This window comes from Jaminaea rosea, assembly GCF_003144245.1.
Source record: "Jaminaea rosea strain MCA 5214 unplaced genomic scaffold BDZ90scaffold_2, whole genome shotgun sequence".
Classification (NCBI taxonomy): Eukaryota; Fungi; Basidiomycota; class Exobasidiomycetes; order Microstromatales; genus Jaminaea; species Jaminaea rosea.
This window is the reverse complement of record NW_020289976.1, coordinates 1229049-1249889: the sequence shown is the minus strand read 5'-3', so window position 1 is coordinate 1249889 and position 20841 is coordinate 1229049. Positions and strand designations below refer to the sequence as shown.

Genomic DNA, 20841 nt, shown 5'->3' with positions numbered 1-20841 from the left:
TCCTCTCTCGCTGCTACACAAGTTTCGCTTGTCATGATTCCAATGCATTTTCTCGATTCAGTACAAATACAGCTCATGTGAGCATCTACCTTGCGGAGAAGTGCAGCCTACCAGACTTTGGAAAATCGTTCTCTTGAGCTGATTGGCCTCCCTTGCTCCCCCTTCTAGTCTTCTCCTCCCTAGCGATAACTATCTGACCTCCTCGCATTCACCCCGTACTCAGCCAGGGCGGCCGACAGATCATCCATAGTGAGCACCGTACGATTACGGTCTTCCCCAGCTTGTCGCTGCTGCTGGCTCTGTTGACCTGCCCCTGGGCCTTGCTGCTGCTGTTGCTGCTGAGCCGCCACAGCCGCCGCACCAGCAGCTGCGCCTGTCGTCGTCGAAGAGCTAGAGCGGATGCGCGAGTACTGATAGGCGTCCGAGACGATGTCTGCCAGGAATTTTTCGGTCGTTAGGGAGAGGAGGCGATTCCTGTGCGAGAAGACCGCATATAGGCATGGTCAGCTACGACTGGCAATCAAGATACAGAGCCTGGTCATGCCCCATTGCCGACTCACAATCTTGCATCGCCGCTTTCAAATCCGCTCCGCTGCAAGTAGTAATCCGTCACCTCATCTGGGATCACGGGAGTGTACGAGTCGAGCATGCGCAGTAGCTCAGCCAATGTGCGATCTTTTCTCTGGTCTTCATCTTGACGCTTGAGCAACGCTCGACGGCGATTCTCGTGTGCCTCGAGAGAGGGATCTGTTGCTGGTCGGATGGGATCGTTGGTTGACGAAGGGGCGGTGGAACCTTGTGGCTGAGCGGGACCGGCGGTCGGGGCAGAAGGCTCGGGCGGTTGGAAGGCTGAAGTCGGCGGCGGTGCTGCAGCTGCAGCTGCTGCTGCTGATGACGATGAAGAAGATGCGGAAGGACCAGGCAGTGTAGGTGCCCTGAACGGGTGTTGCGATTGTGATGTGGATGAACTTGCCTGAGGTTGAGCTGCTGCTGGCACTGCCTCGTCCATTGGTTCGTCCTTCATGACGCGCATAGACGATGGGGACCACGGCTGCTGCTGCTGCTGCCCAGCGTCAGGGCCAGAAGGAGGCGATGTGGCCATGGTGAGGCTTTGTGGCTAACAAGCGATGTCAAATCCCAGAGCTAGGCGTCTGAAATGCTAAGCTGCTGAATGGCGACCTCTTGCTTCGCTCAAAGTGGTGGTGAGGAAGCAACGACGAACGAACGCACAGACTCGCGACGAGTGCCCAATCGACGGACTGGCGATGAGATTGCATCCGTTCCGAGCCTCCTTCCTGGCTCTTGCGCTCATCAAAAAGGCACCTCAGTCCGCCGAATTCCTTTCTTCTTTTCCTCACTCATCACGCACGCTCACGTATTGTAGCCAGCGCTGTCTTGGCCCCCTCTTTCTTGATCGAAAGGTCATAGCGAGGGTGCCAGTGGCCGCCGGCTCTATATTGCTTGCAAGACCAGCGAGGCAGCCTTTGAAAAAGGGTGAAAGCCTCGAGACCCTGTTGCCTTTACTGCCTTGAGCGCCCTTCGAGGCTCGTTGATGCAGGTGGATGGTTTGGGCAGGATACATGACGCGAAAGAGCGGAAAGCATGGTTCAGAGATGAGCGAGAGTTTGACGCTGGTCACTGGGGACCAATCGTGCGGGCTCTGCGCTGCTGAACGAGGCTGTAACGACGAAGTTGTCGCCTTGCTGTCTTTGGCCCGTTGGAAGCCTCGCCCTGCCGGCCTTTCTCCCCCTGTCCATTTCGTTTCGGAGTGCTATCACGACTTGACGATATGCAATAGTATCTAATTGTAAGAAGATGACTGGCTCAAGCTACACGACAGCCTCGTCCCGTCCGTCTCCGCCTACTCGATCTTCCATCCCAACCTCTTTCCCGCCCAGAAGGGGATCACCTGCAACTTGCCCTTATCAGCATCGTGCAGTCCAATATGTCGCGGGTGTATGCAGACCTTGGGCACCTCACCACCCGTTCTGCCCGCCGTGCGAACCAGCTTGACCTTCTTTGCCCCTTCGCCCGCTTCGACCTGGTAGAAGCGGCGCCCATTGTTCGAGACAAAGTCCTGCAGCCTGTCGAGCGCGCCAAAGCTCTCCAGCAGATGAGCGCACAGCGGTACCAGGCACACGGATGTGTACACGCCCGCAGCACAGCCGCAATTGGTAGCCAGTCCGCTTGCCCCACCCTCCACAGTCGCGGCCGAAGGGTACTTGCTAGCGAGTGGGTGCGGCGCCGAGTCGCTTCCCAAGAAGAAGCGGGGATGTCCCTCTTTAATCACCTCGCGCAGTGCTTGGCGGTCGTCCGGCCATTTGGCCACGGGCTTGCAGTAGTGCAATGGCTTGCCTGCCCAGTCGTCTACGATGAGTTCGAGGTGGTGAGGAGTGATGCTGCATGCCACTGTTGAGCCGCAGGCTTTAACCGCCTCGACGGCTGCGCGGGTAGTGGCGTGCTCGAGGACGATGCGGAGGGACGGGAAGCGAGCGTGGATCTTGTGCAAGTGGGAGAGGAAGATGGCCTCGGCGTTGAGGACGGTGATGTTCTAGCGGCGGTGTGGAACAGTTGTCAATCGATACTGCGCGACCAGACTCTCTCGTCATCTCGCCGCGATCTTGACTCACCTTCTCCGCGTCTGATGGCACCTCTCCATGCAAGTTGAGCACAAGTCCGTGCTTTTCCATAGCCTCGAAGACCGGATAGTAAGCCTCGTAGCTTTCGATGCCTCCCTCACTGTTCGTCGTCACACCCCTCGGGTAGCTCTTCACTCCCTTCACCACCCCACCTTGCGCAGCCTTCTCAATCTCTTCAGGCGTCAAGCTCGGGTGCAAGTAGAGTGTCATCCAGAAGTCGGTGTCCGGCGCGATCTTTTTGAGGGTGGAGTGGTAGGCGACAGCTGCATCCACTGTTGTGATGGGCGGGACGAGGTTAGGCATCACATAGGCGAGGGAGATGCCTCCCTGAGCGACGTGGGGTGCGATGAGCTCGGACATCTCGCCTTGCCGAAGGTGGACGTGGAAGTCGGCTGGCGCCGTGAGCTCGATGCTATCGACGCCAGTTGATGAAGAAGCCGCAGCGCTCGATCCGTCGGCAAGCTGGACTTTCTTGCTTGATGAGGCTTTCTCATTGTCCGCGCCCTCGCGGCTCCTCTTGCCATTGGAGGTAGACGGTCCAGCTTCGCCGCTCATCTCTTCGTCCGAGTCTTCTGAATCCGACTCCTCACCGCCCTCACCAGCCGCTCCCGCCTCGCCCGACTTCTTGGTTCCCATGAGCTCAGGCGGAGGCTCCACCACCGGCAGACTGGCATCGTAGACGTACGCCATCCTCCAGATCTTCTCGCCGCGCTTCTCCTGATGAACCAGCTCCCTCTCACTAAAGATGCCCGTCGTGCTCTCTTCGATAAAGTCGTGGTTGCCTCGCAATGGCTTCAGGAAAGAGCAGTTCATCAAGGCCTTGCGCATGCTGTCTCCGATGGGTTGGTAGTCGGTCATGACGTGCAGCTCGCATCCATCCTTGAACTTCGGGCGCATGTCGTAGAGGAACTTAAGGTTCAACACTCGGCGCTTCTCGTGTCGCTTTTTGAACCACGGGTCCGGGAAGTTATGCGAGAAGAAGACGATGCTGTCGTCGGGGAGCATAGCTGGGAGCTGCAAGTTGGCATTGGCAAAGAGCCCTCGCAGGTTAGTCAGGTTGCCCTGCTCGCGCTTCTCCTCCGTAAGCTCGACGTAGTGACGCCTGATTTCGTTGCCTATGCAATTCCACTCGGGATGCTTGCGGGCCAGGTCGGCAGTAAATGCTCCAGGACCGCAGCCTACATCGAGTGCGAGAGGCGCTTCACGGCCAAAGAGCTCCTTTTGGTCGATGAGGGGCAGAGCGTGACGATAGTTGAAGGGATTCGTGTGCATGCGATGCTTCATCTTGCCTTTGCGAGCCATGTTGGGCAGACCTCAAGTGGGTGCTGAGGTGGCGAGCTGAAAGCCGGATGAGTAGCAAGGTACCTCGGTAGCTGGCGGCTACGGCGATGATGCTGGTTGCAAAGGAAGATCCCAAGGCGACAGCAGCGGGAGCAGCGGCAGCGCCCCGCGTTTCGAAAAGTCGAGCGACTCACACTTCGACCGTCGGACTGAGATCGCGACTTGCCACGCGAGCACGCCTCGGCACTTTCACTTCTCTCGTATCAGCGGCGAGCAAGCAACAGCAACGGCCAGCAAGCAACAGCAACATTGCCAAGTTGCCCTTTCAGCCGCGAGCAGTGTAGGCAGTCATTGTGTACTCCGCAGCAGAATTCCGATGGCCTCCCAATCAGAGAACGGCGTGGTGACCTAGGCGACGGGTATCCGCCGCCGGCCCACACGACATTGCCCAAATCACCAGGAGCGATGTATCGTCTCGTGATGGTCAATGGCGGCGTATCTCAGAGGCGGCGACTGAGGGACTTACTCACGGTCACATGATGACAATTAGGCTGGGGGTGGCACTGCGGAATGAACAGAGAGATCAAACCAATCTTGCAATTGTACACCTCTGCCAGTAACACCGTGCCCACAGCACCAAGAAGTGCACTCATCTTTGAGGCTCCCATGATGCTTCTCACTCACTCCCTTCTCTTGAGTTTCCTGCTACCGCTCACCACAGTACCCACTGCAATGGCAAATCAAGCCGGCTACTGTCGCTGGATTGATTCAGGGGCAGGTCACAACTCACCACATCACGCCAATTACACGTACTACTGTGACGCTGTGGCCAAGCCTTTCAACGACAGTCACGTCGTCTTCGACTGTAGCAGTCTAAGGGTGGCCACTTGGGGTTTCGCTGGACCGTCTACGCTTGAGATTGGTGGGTGAAGTGCTCGACCAGCATGGGCAATGTTGCGAGACGGGGTGCAGCAGCGACCCAGGGGCTGACTTACTCCTTACGCTGGCCATTGAAGCCGCACCCTGCGCTCCCATAACTGGCTACTCCCCCGTATGCGCACAGCAACTCGCTCGCAATCGTGCCATGGGAGCTGACTCTCACATTGCCCTAGCAGGACTGCGACTACAAATTCTGGGCCGCCTGCCTGGGCAACGCCGCGCCCCATCACGACAAGCACACGTTCAGCTGCTTCTACTTCAACGGAAACGATAGTTGTGCGTCCTGAACATCCTGCATTTCTTCTTCTTTCACTGTGTGCCTTCAGCTGACCCTGCCCTCCACTATTGAACAGGCGTATGGCCCTTCAGCTTCACAGCGACCACCCGCCCGACCACAGTGCAGATCTGGCATCGCATTGGTAGTGGAAGCACCAACGCTACGCTCGGAAAGAGGCGACTTCCCTCATACTGAAGGCCAGCTGTGCACTTGTTCATAGCTACTCGGCAGACTGAACAGAAAAAAAGCGCCCGAGAGGGGGGAGGGAGAGGCTACCTTGCCTTGTCTACCAAAGTTCAGAGTCTGGTCTTCTGCCGTGGTAGTGGCGGCGGCGGCGGTGAACTCTCTCGGTAATGTCCTGAATACCATTTCATACCACTGTGAGCTGCGATCTCTCGAGATAAGACGGCGTCAACGACCATCATCTTGCCGTGGTGGCAGCAAGCTGCTCAGCCCTCGCCTCCACCAAGATGAGCCTTCGCTGCAATCAGTTGGCTCGCACGGGTGCTTTGGGTCGTAGGGCAGGGCCAATCATTGACGGTGGCGCTCGACAGGAGCAGGCAACGTGCAGTAGCAAGGAGCAAAGGGGGCAAAGCAACGAGCAAGAGGGGCCCCGGACGATGCTCCGATGACAGCGCTACAGCCGTGACCTCTTCTGCGAGTCGGCCGATGCCCCGATTTGCTTGGGATCTTAGGTTGGCCGACTTTGTGATGGCATCAAAGACATACCGGTGCCAGCTTGCCTCAGCCATCTCGCCCATAAAGCTTTAAACAGCACAGCATTGATTCAAGGCAGCAGTCTCTCGTCTTCTCAACCGTCAGTCACCTCTGACTACGCCACTGCACCCACGATGCGTCCTCTTCCCAAGCACCTGCCATTGCCCTGGACGCTCGCTCCCCTGCTCCTTCTCACCTCACTCGTCGTGGCCACCCACCACGTTTGCACCTGGAAGGATGCCGGTCCTGATTCTCCAGCGACGTACTGGTATGAACACTATTGCACCGCGACACCTCAAGTCAGCAACGACTCGCATGCAAGGTACTATTGCCCCAAGAATCAAGGCAATGGGGACTTCGTGGCTGACTATGGGTATTTGAAGGCGGAGACGATCAATTTTGGTGAGTGAACTGAGGTGACTGGGCACATGGAATTGCCGACTGAGCTGTGCCTGTCTCCTCGGGTGCATCAGCAAGCCCTTGTTCATTCAATGGCTACTTCAAGTTTCGACATGTATGTGTTTGCTTGCCGCTTCTCTGAGGCGCTGGGTTCCACTGACCTTCACCTCCATATCTCGCCCTGTCCTTGCAGGACTGCCACTGGCCGTACATAGGCGTCTGCATCGGCGAGGCCGGCCCAACAGTGGACGAGTCGAAAATCTCATGCCTCTACATGAGTTCGAAAGACGATTGTAGGTTCACAACTCGTCCGTTGTCGACTAGAGCGAGCGCTGACTACCTTGACATGTTTACGCAAAGGCGAATGGCCCGATCGATTTCCCGCGGGAACGTACCCAGCCAAGGTTGACATCTGGAGGAAGAGCTTTTAGTGTCTGAGTCTTGAGGGAGGGTGTCGCGCCACTACGAGAGACTGACTTTCGTGGCCGAGAATCGGACGGCCCTGCTCAATCTTCTTGGCAAGCATTCTCTCTGTCGAGTCTCTGCTCAATCAGAATGCTAGTGCAATCTTCTCCCATGTCGCCCGCGCTACGTTGCGTTTGCTGCTGACTGCTTCAGTCTCTTTGCGCCCTACTGGGGTGCTTCAAGCAAACCATCAAGCCTTTCTCACGACCGCGCCTTCACCTATATGCGGCGAGGTTCGGCGCCTCACCGTCTCGCACTGCCGATGTCGTTGCGCCTTGACTTTTCGCCTGAGAAAGCGCGAGGTGACATCGACTTCCTCTAGCCGGATGAAATGTGGGTCGAGGGTCACTGCAGTGTCATCGTTGTCATTGCGGCGCAGGAGGTCAGCTGCGCAATCTCGCGAGGTCGTATGACCACCTAATGATAAACTACATCTCGCGCACTCTACTTTGCCAACGCCTTTCCCACTCCTCGACACTCCGTCATGTGTGCTCTCCTGCACCTCCTCCCCCTCTTCGTACTCCTGCTCGCCCTCCCTTATCCCAGCCTCTCCGAGCATCGCATCTGCGAATGGCAAGACCAAGGCACGCCACCCGAGGAATTCGGGTATAGGCTATGGTGCATCTCGATCATCCACAAGCATCGCCCCTACAAGGCTACGTGGGAGTGCAAAGGCAAGACGGTTGCCGACTTGGGATACCTGAGGGAAGGGGTTTTGGAGATTTGTGAGTCACCTGAGGAGCGAGCGTGGCAAAGGGGGGCAGGGAGCTGACCTATTACATTGACTCCCTCGCGCGAGACAGATACGGCCTGCGGTACCGGAGGGTATGCGGATGTGCGTATGACCTCCTGCTTCTCGCTCGCCGCATGCCTCACCGCTTCTCCTCTTTCTTGCACAGGACTGCGACTGGGATACGTGGGGCGCCTGTATTGACCCCGAACACTGCTACTTCACCTCAAAAAGTGACGACTGTGAATGGCCGGACAAGTTCACCTCCAAATACGCTCCTAGGACGATTGCCATTTGGCAAAAACTCAGCTCGCATAATCTGACGCAGACAAGGGCGTTGGAGGGGCGCCGAAGCGAAGAAGGCGGTGGTGGCCGCGGCATGAAGGGGTCCGATGGTGGCAGCAGGCGCTGATGTCAGGCTTTCATGTAGGCTCAAGCCTTGGCATCCACCGAGGCACGCTGACAAGGAGTTACTCTTTTCATTACCGCTCTCTTTGCTCTGTCACTCTCCTCTTTACGGGAACCTGACAGCAGGCGCTCTCTCTACGTCAGTGATGCTGATCTTGTGTCCCACCAAGTCACGAATGCTGTCAGCGTGCGGGAGGAAGCAGCAAATCAAGTCAGTCACTCTTCTCCCTTTTTTTCAATAACTCTCTTCTCGCCCGCCGCACTCACTTGTTGATCCCATAACGAATCATCGTCGGCCTCTCCAGACTGAGTCCCCATCCAAGCACATTCACGCCCTCGGGTAGGCCCATAGGCCTCAACATCTCTGGACGGAACATGCCACTGTTGCCAATCTCGACCCACTTGCCCAGGCCAGAGTGGTAAGAGAAGATCTCGAGTGATGGCTCTGTGTAGGGATTATAGGCGGGCTTGAAGCGCAGGTTGGTGACGCCCATCTTGGCAAAGAAGATTCTGGGTGGAGGGGATTCAGAGAGACAAGGCAGAGGTGAGCGAGGGCGCACGTCTTGCCTCGCGGTGCTACTCACTGCATGAAACCGATGAGATCGCCCAATGTAATGTTGTAGTCCGCGACGACTCCCTCAACCTGGTGGAACTCGGCCAAATGCGTCGCATCGACAGCCTCATTTCTGAACACCCTATCAATACTGAACATCTTGGCCGGCTTGAACCCGCCCGGCCTGTTCGCTAGCTCATACAGCATGGCCGCAGACACGGCTGTAGTATGGGTGCGGAGAACAAGCTTTTCGGTAACGTCGCGGGAGAACTTGTAGCCATACCCTGTCGAGCCATATGGTCCTCCGTCCTCGTGGGCGGCGGTCACGCGAGAGAGATAGTCCTCTGGGATGTGCTTCGCTGCGGCGGGTGACTTGATGAAGAAGGTGTCCTGCATGTCGCGAGCGGCGTGCTGTTGCGGGACAAAGAGGGAGTCGAAGCTGGCGTGGCGAGTGGGGAAAGGGCGTAAGATTGCAGTCGCCATCTCTGCGGGTTGGCGCTCGCCCGCCTACTCACCACCAGAAGCTTGAGTCGACGAATCGGTTCGTGGGCATTTCGGTGAATCCCATCTCAAAGAAGATGTTCCTGAACTCCTCTCGCACTTTCAACAGCGGGTGCAATGCTCCAGTGACGGGCATGACACCTTCGGCGTCGAAGTTGTACTTCTTGAAGGGACGCGTCTTCCATTCGCCTGATTGGAGCATCTCAGCTGAAAGATCTGTTGCGAGCTTTTCGATCTTGAGGCTAAACTGCGGGCCCTTGGTGATTGAGAACCAGAGGAGCTTCCTGCGCAGCGAAAAGAAGAGAGGACGAGGAGATCAGCCTGGAGAACAATCGTTTAACGGCTCCATCATCGCGGCTTGCACGCACTTCTGCACCACTAGCTTGCGCTTCTTGAGGTCATTGACCCTCTGTCCATCCTGCAATGTGCCACTCCTCCTGATCTCCCTCAGGTCTTCAGCCGTATCGTCCACAATCTCCTCGACGCCGGGCATCCTCGCCAATGCGCCTTGCTTTTCAGGATGCTTCCTCGCCCACCTCTTGGCGAAGGCCTTGCCTTGGCCAATCTTGAGGACATCAGCTCCGAGCTCCTTCTTGAGCTCATCCAAGGTCTTGGCCTCGTCTCCCCCGGGAGGCAGCGCAGCAAAGAGACGTGCCTCTTGCGAGCCAGAGTGGGCAATCCCGTACCCTTCGGCCGTGAGAGCGTAGGTGATCTCGTCGTGTGACTGGAACTCGATCATTTGACGAGCCTCAAGGGATTTGAGGTGTCCCTGAAGCGCCATCTGCCAGTCAGCGCGACGCTTGTGGTGCTCATCGAGGGACTTTTCGTCTTCGAGGTTGGCAGGCATCGGCGGACGGCCTACCAGCTCGCGCGAGTCTGGGATGCCAGACGAGCCAGCGGCGTCTACTTGCTGAAGAGTCCATTCTGCTGTTGGGAGCGAGTCCCACGCTACTTGCGCGGGAGCTGACATGATGGTGAGAGGGGACGAGAATTCAGAAGGCCTGTGGGAAGTCGAGAATATCTCCAAGTCAAGCCAATGCCAATGACTCTGGGCCTTGAGGCTCATCACGTGGCGATGGCACGGAAGTGCGACTCGAGTCGAGTTGAGCCCGTCTTTTGATTGACGGCGGCATACAGGGTGGCTCAGCGTCGCGTCGCATCTCGCTTTGTCTCTTTACCTCTCATCTGCATCCTCACCTTTCGAGCTCATCCACAAACAGCTCGCCTGCCGATCGCCAATGTTCGCCCGACTACAGAACGCCGCCAATGACAACCAAGGCGCTTCGTCGTCATCGAACGGGCGTGGCGGCGGCAGGGGCTCTGGCAGGAACGTCGCAGGCTCAGCGTTGCGAAGAGCTGGATTGATCGACGATGATGTTGGTATGCGATCCGCTAGCTCCTCCGGGCCTAGCAGGTCGGGTAGAGGCAGGGGTAAAGGAAGGGGAGCGGGAGGCTCGGCAGCTGGGCCAGGAGCGACAGCAGGACCGGTGAGTAAGCCGCTACTGCAGCAGATAGTCATCCGCTGCCGCTTGACTGACACAGCAACTCCATCAATGATCCGCGCGCAGTCTCGCATCCAGATCGATGATGACGGTGCGGCTGGAGGAGGAAAGACTGGCAAAGCGAGGAAGGCGAGAGATCGCGCCAACCCGCTAGCAGGCCGCCTCTCACGCCCAGCAAGACCGGGCACCATCACCGGCGATGCTAATGTCAGCGGCCAGGTCTTTGCCATCCGCGGAGCAGCAAACGCAGCGGGAGCCGGCGCAGCAGGTGGTGGTGGCAAGGGAAAGGCTAAAGGTGGAAGAGTACCAGGAGGCGGAGGAGCGAATGGCAATCATGCCCCGTCCTCGTCCTTCAACACGCAGGGTACCATCGGAGTCCTGCGGCGCTTCCTTGCCGCCAGATGGAATGGCAGTGCCAACTTCCTCAATCTTGACAACATGAAGGCAGACAATATCCTCAAGGAAAGCAACGTCATTGCCCCCGGTCAGCCTGGCGCCCATAAGGACATCGGCGCCGTCATGTGGAAGCTGGCTGCTGAGCTCTACCCTGGCCTCACGACGCTCTCCATGGGCAATAACGACCTCAAGAATTTGGCGCCTCTCGCCGCTCTGCCACAGCATCTGCCCAACATTCAAAATCTGTCGCTGGAGGGCAATGATCTCAAGTGGGCAAAGGACCTGACGACCTTCAGCAAGAATAAGAACGGGACGCTCAAGAATTTGAGGGAGCTCATGCTCACGGGCAACCCGATGCAGGCAAATGCAGCAGCGGCTATGAACGAGGAGGGTGAGCAAGGTTTTTCGTGGCACAAGGTTCAATTCTACTCGACGCTGATCATCTTTCTCCTCCATCTCCCTCGTGCCAGGCTATCGCGCCGAAGTCCTCTCGCACTTCCCCACCCTCACCCTCCTAGACCGAGTCCCCGTCACGCCCAAGGAGCAAGCAATCGCGCAGCTACCCTCGTCCTCCAAGGGCGGCCCGTCCGGCAAAGGCAAAGGTGGCAGCGACCCCTCAACCACTCTTGGCCCAGACACGCCTACCAAGCCCTTCCCTTCCACCCTACACATTAAGCCAGGCTTCTCCGACCCATCGGCCGAATCCATCGTCCCTACCTTCCTGGCCAAGTTCTTCCAACTCTACGACTCTCAACGAGATAGCGCAGACCTACGCGCCGCGTACGCCTCCAATGCTACTTTCAGTCACTCTCTCAATCAGAGAGTCAGCCCACGATCTCAAGCTGCTGGCTATCTCACTTCGGCGGAGATGCCGCGCCAACGTGACCTCAATTGGCACGGATACACTGGCAAAGGGCTCAATAGCCACGACATCATGAGTCTTGGGAGCAAGAGCGCCTCAAAGGGTTTCCCGGTGGGAGCAAATGCGATCATGGCTGTGTTGGCTAAGATGCCCAAGACGACGCACCCCCTCAATGATGCGAGCAAGTTCGTGGTGGACTCGTGGCTCCTTCCCAACCAGGCGGTGGGAGCATTGGTGGGGGCCGACTCGAGCAGTGGTGCTCAGCAGAATGGCGGCGGTAGCACAGAGCAGAGGCCTGAAGCGGTCCTGTTCATCAACGTCAAGGGGGAGTATCAAGAGCATCCCTCGATGGGATATCGCTCCTTCGATCGGACGTTCATCGTCGCTCCATCCGCGCCCGGCTCTACGGCGGCTAACGCAGGGTGGCCGTGCGTGATACTCTCGGAGCAGCTGACTGTCAGGCACTACAGCGGGACGGCGTCGTGGAGACCAGGACCGCTTGCGTCTGGCGATCAAGCGCAACAAGCTCTACAACCTCAACAACAGCAAGGTCAGCCCTCCGCTGCGGCGCCAGGCAGCGGCCCTCAACCCCCACCAGGGATCAACGAGCAGCAACATTTCCTTTCCCTCGAATTTGCGCGGCAGACAGGCCTCACTTACCCTTTCGCTCTGCAGTGCTTGCAGGAGAATGGCTGGCAACCTCAGGCTGCTATGGAGGTCTTCCAGAACTTGAAGGGGCAGGGGGCTATTCCGCAGGAGGCATTCGGACCAGTGGCATAGTAGGGGAGGCATGAGGATGGATGCAGCCAAACGAAGTAGCGAGTGGAAGCAGGAGACAGAGCAGCGAAAACATGAGAGATGGATGGGCAGTGAGAAGGAGGCGGTGGAGCATGAGGGACGACGAGCCTGGCAAGAAGAAAAGCAAGACACGAACCAGGCAAGATCCACGCACACACACACGAGCTGGTGCACCCACGCTCTCTTCCATGTATTACATTTGGAAAACGAATTCAAACAGAGCAGCACAAGCTGCGCCTTTCTCTCTTGCTCTAATCACTCAGGCTCAAGACGTTTTGTGACAGTGATGATCAAGTTACGCATTGCTGATATCTTTTCTACTCCTCCTCCTTTGCGCCTCCCGCCCCCTTCTCAACAACAAAGAATCCTCTTCTCGTCCTCTTTGCACCCTTCAATGCTTCGTCCGTCGAGAGAATGCGCGTTCCTTCCTCCTCATCTATCTTCACCTCCTGCCTTTCCACCTCTTGGTCCATCTCCTCGTACTCGTGTCGCATCTCATCCCTTACCCGCCCATCCACTAGCCCCACCGTCCCCTCCTCGTCTTCCCTCAAGTCAAGCTTCGGCGTCCGCCTGACCACATCGATCAATCGCTTCGTTTCGCGCATCTCATCTTTGAGCTTCTGCACCTCCTCCGGATCGGTAGGCATCTCGAGCGCGCAAAGCTTGTGCAGATGGGCGAGCTGGGCGGTCGTGAAGCCTTCGTCTTCGCTTGCAGAGGAGAGGAGGGAGGTGACTGACCAGGTGGGCTTGGAGGGAATCGCTGGGTGGCGACAGGATGAGGATGAGATGGACGCAGGGCCAGAGGAGACGAAGTGCAATTGCTCGTCGCGAGCCTTCTCTCCAGAGTTGGACTGGCGCTGACGAGCCGAGGTGTGCAAGGAGCGACGCCCACTTGGCGATGCCGCGCTCACGCTAGATGGGATCTAGTGAGGGTGAGAAAGCGGGGGCTCGGTGGTGAGCCTTCATTCATGTACATTGACGGCGAGGCCTTCTCACCTCTCACATCAAGCACGCACCTCTCGTTGCTGCTGCTCCACGTCTTCCACCACTTCACTTGCGCCCTCATCGTCCCTCTCGATCTGACTCCCAATCAACTGCCTGAACGCGCTGCCCGGCTTGTCTAGTGCCTCAAAGGAGCCACTCTCTACGATCTTTCCGCCTTTGAGCACTACAATACGCTGCGCACTCCTGATCGTACTGAGACGATGCGCCACGATCCAGACCGTGATGTCTCCCTTGCGAATGATCTCGCTGATCGACTGGTTGACCAAATGCTCCGACGCCGCATCAAGCGCGCTAGTCGCCTCATCCAGGAGCAACACTTTGGGCCGTCGGCAAAGAGCCCTCGCAATAGCCACACGTTGCCTCTGTCCACCGGAGAGCTGCCTTGCCCCGATCTCAGTATCGAGTCCCTTGGGCAACTGCTCGATAAACTCCCAACAGTTGGCCATCTTCGCTGCCTCTTCCACCTGCTGGCGAGAGGGGGTCGGGTCGGACCCGTACGCAATGTTGTCGAAGACTGTACCGGCAAAGAGGATCGGGTCCTGCGTGACTACGGCGAGTTGGTCTCGCAAAGCTGCAGGGAGGATGTCGGTGATAGGCGCCCCGCCGTAGGTGATGCTGCCATGTGTCGGGTCGTAGTAGCGGAGTAGGAGGGAGTGGACAGACGATTTGCCTACACCGCTCCCTCCGACGAGAGCGACGGATTCTCCCCTCTCGATTGTGAGGTCAACCCCATCCAGCACCTTGACTCCAGGGCGGGAGGGGTACTCGAAGTGCACATTCTTGAACTCGATGCGCGCTGATCGCTTCTCTGCTTCAGTGAGATCGCGTCCCTGGTCAAGCTTGATCTCGCTCTCCCTGTCAACTAGCTGGAACACACGCGCTCCGGCTCCGACGCCCTTCATGAGGGAGGCGAAGAAGGAAGTCAAGTTGGCCAGACCACCGCCGAGATAGGCGGTGTACATGAGTAGAGATGTGAGGTCGCCCACTGTGATGACGCCGCGCGACACCAGGGTACCTCCGTATGTCAGGAGGACGAGGATAGAGCAGTTGCCCACAAATCCCGTGCCGGCGTAGAAGAAGCCAGTGGCGTACGTCTCCTTTGTCTCCAGCTTGGCGATCGAGTTGACCTTCTCATCGAAGCGGCGTTGCTCGCTGCGCTGCGCGTTGAAGGCCGTCACCGTTCGGAAAGCCTGCGAGTTCAAACGCTCCTCCGCTGTCCGTGTCATCTGTCCTACGGCCTCTTGCACCTTGTTTGTCAAGTCGCGCAGGTATCGCCCGTAGAAGACGGCGCCGATAGCAGCGGGGGGCACGACAGCCATCATCAAGAGCGTGAGGGCGGGAGAGATGAGAAACATCGTCGTGCCAGAGAAGAGAACCGTCAAGCCTGCCCTCAATCCGTCGCCCAGCTCGTACGTGACGGCATCGCCCACAATGGACGTGTCTACCGACAGTCGCGAGATAACATCCCCGTGCGACTTGTCGGCCCACTCAACTTCCTGCTTGACTGCATTTCCAAAGCAGCGCTGCCTGATCGCTTGCACGATGCGCACTCCCGCCAAATTGAGCATGATGGACGAGCCCGCCCTAGCTGCCGCTCCAGTCGCAAAGACGAAGACCATCAGTGCTGCGACGGACTTAAAGCCGAGACCAAAGATGGTCTTTTCACCACCTTTCTCGTCCTGAGAGGAGGTGAAGAAGTCGATAACTTTGCCGATGGCGAAGGGGACGAGGAGGGATATGCTTGCCGATACAAGGAGGAGGCAGAGGCCGAAGACGAGGGTCTTGCGCTCCGGTCCTGCAAGGGAGAAGAGACGCTTCATGTCTGGGTAGGTAGGAGGGGCGACTGTTTCTTCTGAGCCCGAACCGGTGCCATTACGGGAAGCTGCTTTGGAGGCCGACTTGAGAAGGGCATCGCGGACTTTTGCAAAGATACCAGACGATGAGGCGGGAGCAGTGGACGGTTTGACAGGTGAGTCAGGTTGAGATTTGGAGTCGGGTGATGCTTTCGCTGCATCGGACTTGGAAGGTATTGGGTCTGCGGCCTTGGAAGAATTCCAGCGAGCCTGTGGTAGTATTGATCTGGGTATCGGCTTGACGAAGGTGACTGGCCGTGATGCTACCACATTGCACGAGGTTGTATGCAAGCTTCTGGCCAAAGGAGCCGCCAAAGCCTGGCGACCGCAGGCCGTCGCGCTCACAAGGATGCGCTGGCCCGCGAATAGCGACATGGGCTCCGAGTAGAGGGGTTTCGGAGGAGAAAAGAGTGACGAAGTGTTGGAGCTGTTGCTATGACGAGGGCATGAAAGGCGGCGTGATGAGGATGGGAACCAGTCGTAGGAAGCTCCCACTGACCCGCCCGCCGCTCGGCCAACGTCGGTGAGCTCAGCTTCAACGGCAATGCAGCCGCGGCAGGCCGATGGCGGGGTCCACTTCCGTGCGAGGCTACGATGCAGCTGCATCATTTTTGGGATCAGCTTCATCCTCGAGATCCTCCATATATGCATGTCATGGACCACCTTGGCTCCTCCTCTTCCCAGCAGCTAGCTCAGGCTGCTCGACAGGATGTCCAGCCCTTCTTCACTGCTCGCATATTCCCACTCAGCAGTGATGAGGCTGCCTTTGATCGCCAAGGGCTCCTCGCTCTTAGGCTCAGCCTGCAACGCCACCTCGACGACTTCCTAGCCGGTCCGCAACCTCATGGCGCAGAGGGATACGTATTCTATCGCTCACAGCCTATCATTTCTATCTCTCGGGGCATCAAGAAGGGCACTCAAGTGGCGCCTCCCCACATAAAGCTGTCCCTCTCTACAGGCGGAGCCACAGAGGACGAGTTCCTCCTACTCCACTTCCTAAGGCTGCAGCAGAGACCTGGAAGCTTGCTTCGCGACTACGCTGTCCAGGTCATAGATGAAGATGGCGAGCTACTTCTCATTGAGGCTGCTGACCATATTCCGGACTGGATTGACCCGGATAATGCGGCTGGTAGGGTGTGGCTGGTTCAAGAGGAGGTCAAAATCCTGCCCGCTTCCTTGGATAAGGGCGATGCTTCCTTCCAAGAGGACGCTGCTTCCATTGGACCCATTGCAGACATCAACACCAGCCTTCGGCTTCTTCAGGATCACGCTGCAGCTACGAGCACATCCTCCGATCTCAACATCGCTGCCTTCTCACGAATGGCTACCTACCCAGGAACTGAATGGACAGATACTGTGCAGCATCGCACAACAAGTATCGTACCTTCCCTGTCAATCGCTCGAGCTTTTCGCTCGCGGCCACAGCTGATCGCGAGGGCCGGGCAGGCATTCTTAGGCAGAGACGCTAGAGACGCGAGGATAGCCAGCAGGATGGCCAAGTTACTGCCTCAGCAGTCTGCGTCAACGTCACTCGGCGCTGCCTCTGCAGCTGTCCAAGCCGAACCGCTGGGCTTTCCCATCACCCTCTCGCGTCGGCTATACACCCACCTCCTCTCAGCGCGCTATCACCCACCCCAACCTTTCTCATCAGTGTACCGAGACCAGGTCTCTTCCTTCTGGACGGCACTGGACTCGCTCGCATCCCCAGAAACGGAGACCAGCGCATCAGAGCAAGAGAGGCAACAGCGCGCCTCAACACTGCAAGAGGGCAGGCGATGGGACCTTGGCTGTAAGCTTGCTGTTGGTTTGGAAATTGCGTTCGCTAATGACTTGGAACGTCGCAGCTCTGCGAACAGAAGGAAGCATGATGTTTTCGCCTCGTCGTCGAGCAGCGGTGCAGCTCACGGAAGCGAGTCGGAGATGGATCCTCGACAGCGACCCGACTATGGGGCCTTCATCGCCAGATTGGAGAGCTTCGGCTTCTTCGAGGGACAGATGAGAGGTAGCAAAAGATGGACGGAGCTTGAGGAGCAGGCCGTTAAGGAGTGGGGTGTTGGCAGGAAGGCGCCTGCCCCCAGTAGAGCAAAGGATTCGTCAGAAGAAGAAGATGGCGAGGAGGATGCGTTGGGAGAATGGACACAGACCCCAACCCTGTTGGCCTCCACACCATTGCCCGACCTCGATGTCATTCCTCCCACCGACCTCGCAGCCTTGGCCTCCCTGGAGCAACCCGATACCTGGCTCTACGAAGTCGGGTCGACCTTCCTCGACGCCGGACCGGATGATCTCGATGGCCCTTCGAACGAAGAGCAGGAAGCACAAGCTCGCCTGTCCCACTTTGCGACTCAGATGGAGAAGTTCGTCGAAGGGAAAGGGGACGTGGAGGGGGCTTTGATCGATGAGAGTGGGAGTGAGGATGATAGTGAGGACGAGGAGGAAGTGAGGGAGCAAGTGCGGGAGAGGCTAGCCGCAATGAATGATGAGCAGAGGGATCACGAGCTGAAGAGGGTGCTCCCAGGGTTCGCGGAGAGACCAGGCTGGGACAAAACGGGTGAGCAGGATAGCGAGCGTATGGAGGAGGATCTACGAGCGATGGAGGAGAGTCAGGCGCGTCTTGAAGCCGAGGAGAGCGTTGCTGCCTCATCACGCCAGGACGATGGCGCCGACACGGCCGGCCCTCCTTCCTCTGGAAAACGCGCCCTCTCCAACGCAGAGCTACGCTCCTCCCTCGCCTCCTCTGCCAAAGCCTTGAGGTCATCCAACCTCTCAGCCAACAATTTTGAAGGAGCCGAAAGTTGGGAGCTTGGCGGCAGTGACGATGATGCTGAGCTCGATGAGGATGGGAACGCACTACCTCAGCTTGATGAGGATGGGATGCCCGAAACGAAGGAGACGCGCAGACGACGGGCGGAGATGCTGGGTCTGGAGCCGAGTGATGATGAGGACGACGAGGAGGAGGAGGACACTGTGCAGGTTGGCGCAGGAGAAGCGGACAAGAGGTCAACCTTCCAAGATGATGTGGCTGAGGAGATGGACGAGTTCCTCTCTTTTGCTAGCAAGGAGCTTGGCTTGACTGCTGGGCAGCTGGATAAGATCATGCAGCAGAGGAGGGACGAGGGGAGATGGGTACCGGGAAAAGAGCAGAAGGATCAGGCGCCGCAGCAGCAGGCGTCCGCGTCTTCTCATCCCGCTGCTGCTGCCTCGTCGACACCCGAATTTGGCAAAGGCTTCGGGAAGGGCTTTCTCAATAAGAAGGCGAGAAGGCCAGCAGCACTGTCGGCTGGTGCGCCACCGCCAGCATCGTCGCTCAAGAAGCAGACCACATCATCGAACGGCGCCTCATCTGCTGTTGAACAAGATGGTATCAGTTCCGTCAAGCCCAAACGTGTCGCCTTCTCCTCGGACACAAAGTCCTCCCCCACCACTGCCTCTTCTCCGCCTCAAGCCACCGTCAAGTCCCCTCCCGCCTCCTCCAATCCCTCGTCCAACCCATTCTCAGCATTCGATACCCTCCTCTCCGCCCTGGACGATCGGCTCAACCAACATCGCGCCTCAAAAGGTCTGCCGCCCCTTACACAGGAAGAGCTGCAGAACGCCCCTATTGAGGGTGCAGATTGGGCCAACAGGAGACCAGGTGGCGCCAGTTTGGGGAGCGTCTTCGCGAAGGAGCAGGCCGAGAAAGAAGGAAGGCCGGCAGAGGACACGCCGCAGCCGGCTGGTGGAGCTGCTGCCAGGCCTGGATCAGACTCCCAGCTGAAGGACCCTATAGAAGCTACTGCCTCTGCTGTCCCTTCCTCTGCTACCGTTGACGACGGCTCCGATGAAGACGAGGACATGCTGCCCCTCACAGCGCAAGACCCGGCGAAGTTGGAGCGCCTTCTTCGCGAGCAGGTCCCTGAAACGCCCACCTTCAAGGAGATGGTTGAGCAACTTGGGAAGGAGAGGGAGGAGAAGGCTAAGCATACTCGGGAAGAAGGGCACGCTGATGAACCGGTACGGCTCGGCGATGATATGGGCCACAATCGCATCACTGAGCTCCCGTCCGATGCTGCTGAGGAGATCGATCGAGACGCAGAGATGCCTGGTCTGGAGTCCTCAGATGAAGAAGACGAGTCGGACGAGGAGATGTTCCCAACCATTGTACCTGATGCCCAGCAGGGAGAGGATGGCGGGATGGCGGACCTGCTGGAGTCGTGGCGAGCCCAAGGTGGTCGACCTGGTCCTGTGGGAAACCTGGTGGGTGGGATGGGAATCAAAGGGCAGGCGCCGCGCTAATGCAGAGTACTTGCTAAGTGAATGCCAATTAGCCGTGACTCGAGCCGAAATCGCCGTGTGTCATAGATGAAGGGGGGCCGGGGAGACCGGTGTAGGGACTTGTTGAACCCATTGAATCGCCGAAATCGTCGCGCGTGCTCCCCACTCTCGAATGTGGGTCTATCGCCAAATTCTGCGGCGCATTGGGAGATAATCCGGCCTCAAGCTGTGCGAGCTCCTCCTTGACTACGTGCCTTGCAGCGCCATCAAGCTCCTTTGTCACCTGAGCGAGCATCTTCTTGACCTTGCCATCCGCTTTGTTGATGGCGTCTACCACTTGTGAGGCGAGAGGAGGAAGGCTGCTTGTGGTAGCAGTCATGCCCTCGCTGCCGTCTTCCGTCGGGGCCAGGCCAGTGGAAGGGCCTGGGGCGCCGAGGTAGGTGAGAAGTTTGGAGTAGATCTCGATGAGGATGTCGGCGAGAGTGGTAAATGTCTGAAAGAAGTCGAGGGCAAAAGGCTACGCGGTGCAAAGAAGTGGAAGTCAGGCCTTTTCTGAATACGTGCTGCCTGAATCACGGACATCGCTGCGACTCACAAGATGGCCACCAGCAATCTCGCTGCTCGCTCCGCTGACCCCACCCATCGTGCTCATCCCAAAATCCGGCGGATGAATATCGCTAAACGTCCCTCCCTTCTTTTGGCCCTTGTTTTTGCTCGACGAGAACAAGCTGCGCACGCTTCTCTTTTCCGACGAGACACTCCCCCCTCCGGCCGAAGACGATGGGTAACCCGCAGCGCTCAATCCTGCGGATGAGCTGCCCGCTGTCTCTGGCAGCGCTTCGACATCGGCGAGGGCAGAGCCGAGGGAGCGTACGAAGTCGGGCAGGGACATGCTCGTTTGCTCAACCAAAGGGGACAGAGCGAGTCCTAGCACGAGGTGCCGATAAGAGCGACGTCGCATTCTCTCTGTATCGTAGACGTCGGCGAGGTCGCGCGGGCTGAAGAGGACTGTAGAGGCGTAGAGATGTTTGCCCGCTAGCACACCCTTCAAGTAGACGAGTAGCGCGATGCGTCTTGTGAAGGAGTCGCAGAGGATGTCGTTGACTGTCAACGAGGAAGCGCCACCGGGTCCCGGTGGGACTACGCGTGATGGTGTGTTGCTGGTAGAGGACGAGGCTTGTGTGCCATGCCCAATGGTGGATGACGAGGCCATCCTTCGCGGCGGGGGCGAAGAGGAAGACAGGGGGCCGCGTGGTAAGATC

The 20841-nt window shown here is 58.0% G+C and overlaps 10 protein-coding genes across 10 annotated transcripts; 5 read left to right on the top strand and 5 right to left on the bottom strand.

Annotated features, from left to right (window-relative positions):
* Positions 1–22: 22 nt before the first annotated feature.
* Positions 23–1208, bottom strand: BDZ90DRAFT_230626 (transcription initiation factor IID, TAF10 subunit). The gene is made up of 2 exons (XM_025505546.1): positions 561–1208; positions 23–474 (listed from the first exon to the last, which is right to left on the bottom strand). The coding sequence occupies exons 1-2, from the start codon at positions 1100–1102 to the stop codon at positions 180–182; spliced, it is 837 nt and encodes a 278-aa protein (XP_025364389.1). The 5' UTR covers positions 1103–1208; the 3' UTR covers positions 23–179.
* A 653-nt stretch (positions 1209–1861) lies between these two features.
* Positions 1862–3194, bottom strand: BDZ90DRAFT_217220 (Dihydroorotase; the record flags this gene model as incomplete). The annotated part of the gene is made up of 2 exons (XM_025504308.1): positions 1862–2551; positions 2631–3194. 2 exons carry the CDS (start codon positions 3192–3194, stop codon positions 1862–1864), a joined length of 1254 nt encoding a protein of 417 aa, XP_025364388.1.
* A 988-nt stretch (positions 3195–4182) lies between these two features.
* On the top strand, positions 4183–5510 carry BDZ90DRAFT_230623 (hypothetical protein). Its single transcript, XM_025505545.1, has 3 exons — positions 4183–4842; positions 4937–5135; positions 5213–5510. The coding sequence occupies exons 1-2, from the start codon at positions 4587–4589 to the stop codon at positions 5131–5133; spliced, it is 453 nt and encodes a 150-aa protein (XP_025364387.1). The 5' UTR covers positions 4183–4586; the 3' UTR covers positions 5134–5135; positions 5213–5510.
* A 451-nt stretch (positions 5511–5961) lies between these two features.
* Positions 5962–6726, top strand: BDZ90DRAFT_230620 (hypothetical protein). The gene is made up of 4 exons (XM_025505544.1): positions 5962–6255; positions 6327–6367; positions 6446–6545; positions 6613–6726. The coding sequence occupies exons 1-4, from the start codon at positions 5988–5990 to the stop codon at positions 6681–6683; spliced, it is 480 nt and encodes a 159-aa protein (XP_025364386.1). The 5' UTR covers positions 5962–5987; the 3' UTR covers positions 6684–6726.
* A 475-nt stretch (positions 6727–7201) lies between these two features.
* Positions 7202–7935, top strand: BDZ90DRAFT_273640 (hypothetical protein; the record flags this gene model as incomplete). The annotated part of the gene is made up of 3 exons (XM_025508812.1): positions 7202–7442; positions 7521–7552; positions 7617–7935. The coding sequence occupies 3 exons, from the start codon at positions 7202–7204 to the stop codon at positions 7857–7859; spliced, it is 516 nt and encodes a 171-aa protein (XP_025364385.1). The 3' UTR covers positions 7860–7935.
* Positions 7921–9913, bottom strand: BDZ90DRAFT_230619 (putative FRS2-phenylalanine--tRNA ligase beta chain, cytosolic). The gene is made up of 5 exons (XM_025505543.1): positions 9278–9913; positions 8924–9193; positions 8440–8847; positions 8123–8365; positions 7921–8034 (listed from the first exon to the last, which is right to left on the bottom strand). Exons 1-5 carry the CDS (start codon positions 9877–9879, stop codon positions 7962–7964), a joined length of 1596 nt encoding a protein of 531 aa, XP_025364384.1. The 5' UTR covers positions 9880–9913; the 3' UTR covers positions 7921–7961.
* Positions 9914–10069: 156 nt separating this feature from the next.
* Positions 10070–12595, top strand: BDZ90DRAFT_249665 (NTF2-like protein). The gene is made up of 3 exons (XM_025507668.1): positions 10070–10396; positions 10478–11198; positions 11278–12595. Exons 1-3 carry the CDS (start codon positions 10148–10150, stop codon positions 12447–12449), a joined length of 2142 nt encoding a protein of 713 aa, XP_025364383.1. The 5' UTR covers positions 10070–10147; the 3' UTR covers positions 12450–12595.
* Positions 12596–12784: 189 nt separating this feature from the next.
* BDZ90DRAFT_273637 (hypothetical protein) lies at positions 12785–15934 on the bottom strand (the record flags this gene model as incomplete). The annotated part of the gene is made up of 4 exons (XM_025508811.1): positions 12785–13390; positions 13484–15535; positions 15671–15758; positions 15825–15934. The coding sequence occupies 4 exons, from the start codon at positions 15932–15934 to the stop codon at positions 12785–12787; spliced, it is 2856 nt and encodes a 951-aa protein (XP_025364382.1).
* Positions 15935–15945: 11 nt separating this feature from the next.
* Positions 15946–19678, top strand: BDZ90DRAFT_230617 (SGT1-domain-containing protein). Its single transcript, XM_025505542.1, has one exon. It carries the CDS (start codon positions 15980–15982, stop codon positions 19598–19600), a length of 3621 nt encoding a protein of 1206 aa, XP_025364381.1. The 5' UTR covers positions 15946–15979; the 3' UTR covers positions 19601–19678.
* Positions 19629–20792, bottom strand: BDZ90DRAFT_258674 (hypothetical protein; the record flags this gene model as incomplete). The annotated part of the gene is made up of 2 exons (XM_025508092.1): positions 19629–20096; positions 20175–20792. 2 exons carry the CDS (start codon positions 20790–20792, stop codon positions 19629–19631), a joined length of 1086 nt encoding a protein of 361 aa, XP_025364380.1.
* Between the last annotated feature and the right edge of the window lie 49 nt (positions 20793–20841).

Coding starts and splice junctions, on each gene's coding strand:
- BDZ90DRAFT_230617 (XM_025505542.1), top strand. CDS start 15,980: ATGGACCACCTTGGCTCCTCCTCTTCCCAGCAGCTAGCTCAGGCTGCT.
- BDZ90DRAFT_230623 (XM_025505545.1), top strand. CDS start 4,587: ATGATGCTTCTCACTCACTCCCTTCTCTTGAGTTTCCTGCTACCGCTC. Junction 4,843..4,936: donor ACCGTCTACGCTTGAGATTG/GTGGGTGAAGTG, acceptor TGGCCATTGAAG/CCGCACCCTGCGCTCCCATA.
- BDZ90DRAFT_249665 (XM_025507668.1), top strand. CDS start 10,148: ATGTTCGCCCGACTACAGAACGCCGCCAATGACAACCAAGGCGCTTCG. Junction 10,397..10,477: donor CAGGAGCGACAGCAGGACCG/GTGAGTAAGCCG, acceptor ATCCGCGCGCAG/TCTCGCATCCAGATCGATGA. Junction 11,199..11,277: donor AGCGGCTATGAACGAGGAGG/GTGAGCAAGGTT, acceptor CCCTCGTGCCAG/GCTATCGCGCCGAAGTCCTC.
- BDZ90DRAFT_230619 (XM_025505543.1), bottom strand. CDS start 9,879: ATGTCAGCTCCCGCGCAAGTAGCGTGGGACTCGCTCCCAACAGCAGAA. Junction 9,194..9,277: donor CGCAAGCTAGTGGTGCAGAA/GTGCGTGCAAGC, acceptor TTCGCTGCGCAG/GAAGCTCCTCTGGTTCTCAA. Junction 8,366..8,439: donor GATCTCATCGGTTTCATGCA/GTGAGTAGCACC, acceptor CCCTCCACCCAG/AATCTTCTTTGCCAAGATGG.
- BDZ90DRAFT_230626 (XM_025505546.1), bottom strand. CDS start 1,102: ATGGCCACATCGCCTCCTTCTGGCCCTGACGCTGGGCAGCAGCAGCAG. Junction 475..560: donor GAAAGCGGCGATGCAAGATT/GTGAGTCGGCAA, acceptor CTTCTCGCACAG/GAATCGCCTCCTCTCCCTAA.
- BDZ90DRAFT_230620 (XM_025505544.1), top strand. CDS start 5,988: ATGCGTCCTCTTCCCAAGCACCTGCCATTGCCCTGGACGCTCGCTCCC. Junction 6,256..6,326: donor GGCGGAGACGATCAATTTTG/GTGAGTGAACTG, acceptor CGGGTGCATCAG/CAAGCCCTTGTTCATTCAAT. Junction 6,368..6,445: donor GCTACTTCAAGTTTCGACAT/GTATGTGTTTGC, acceptor CTGTCCTTGCAG/GACTGCCACTGGCCGTACAT.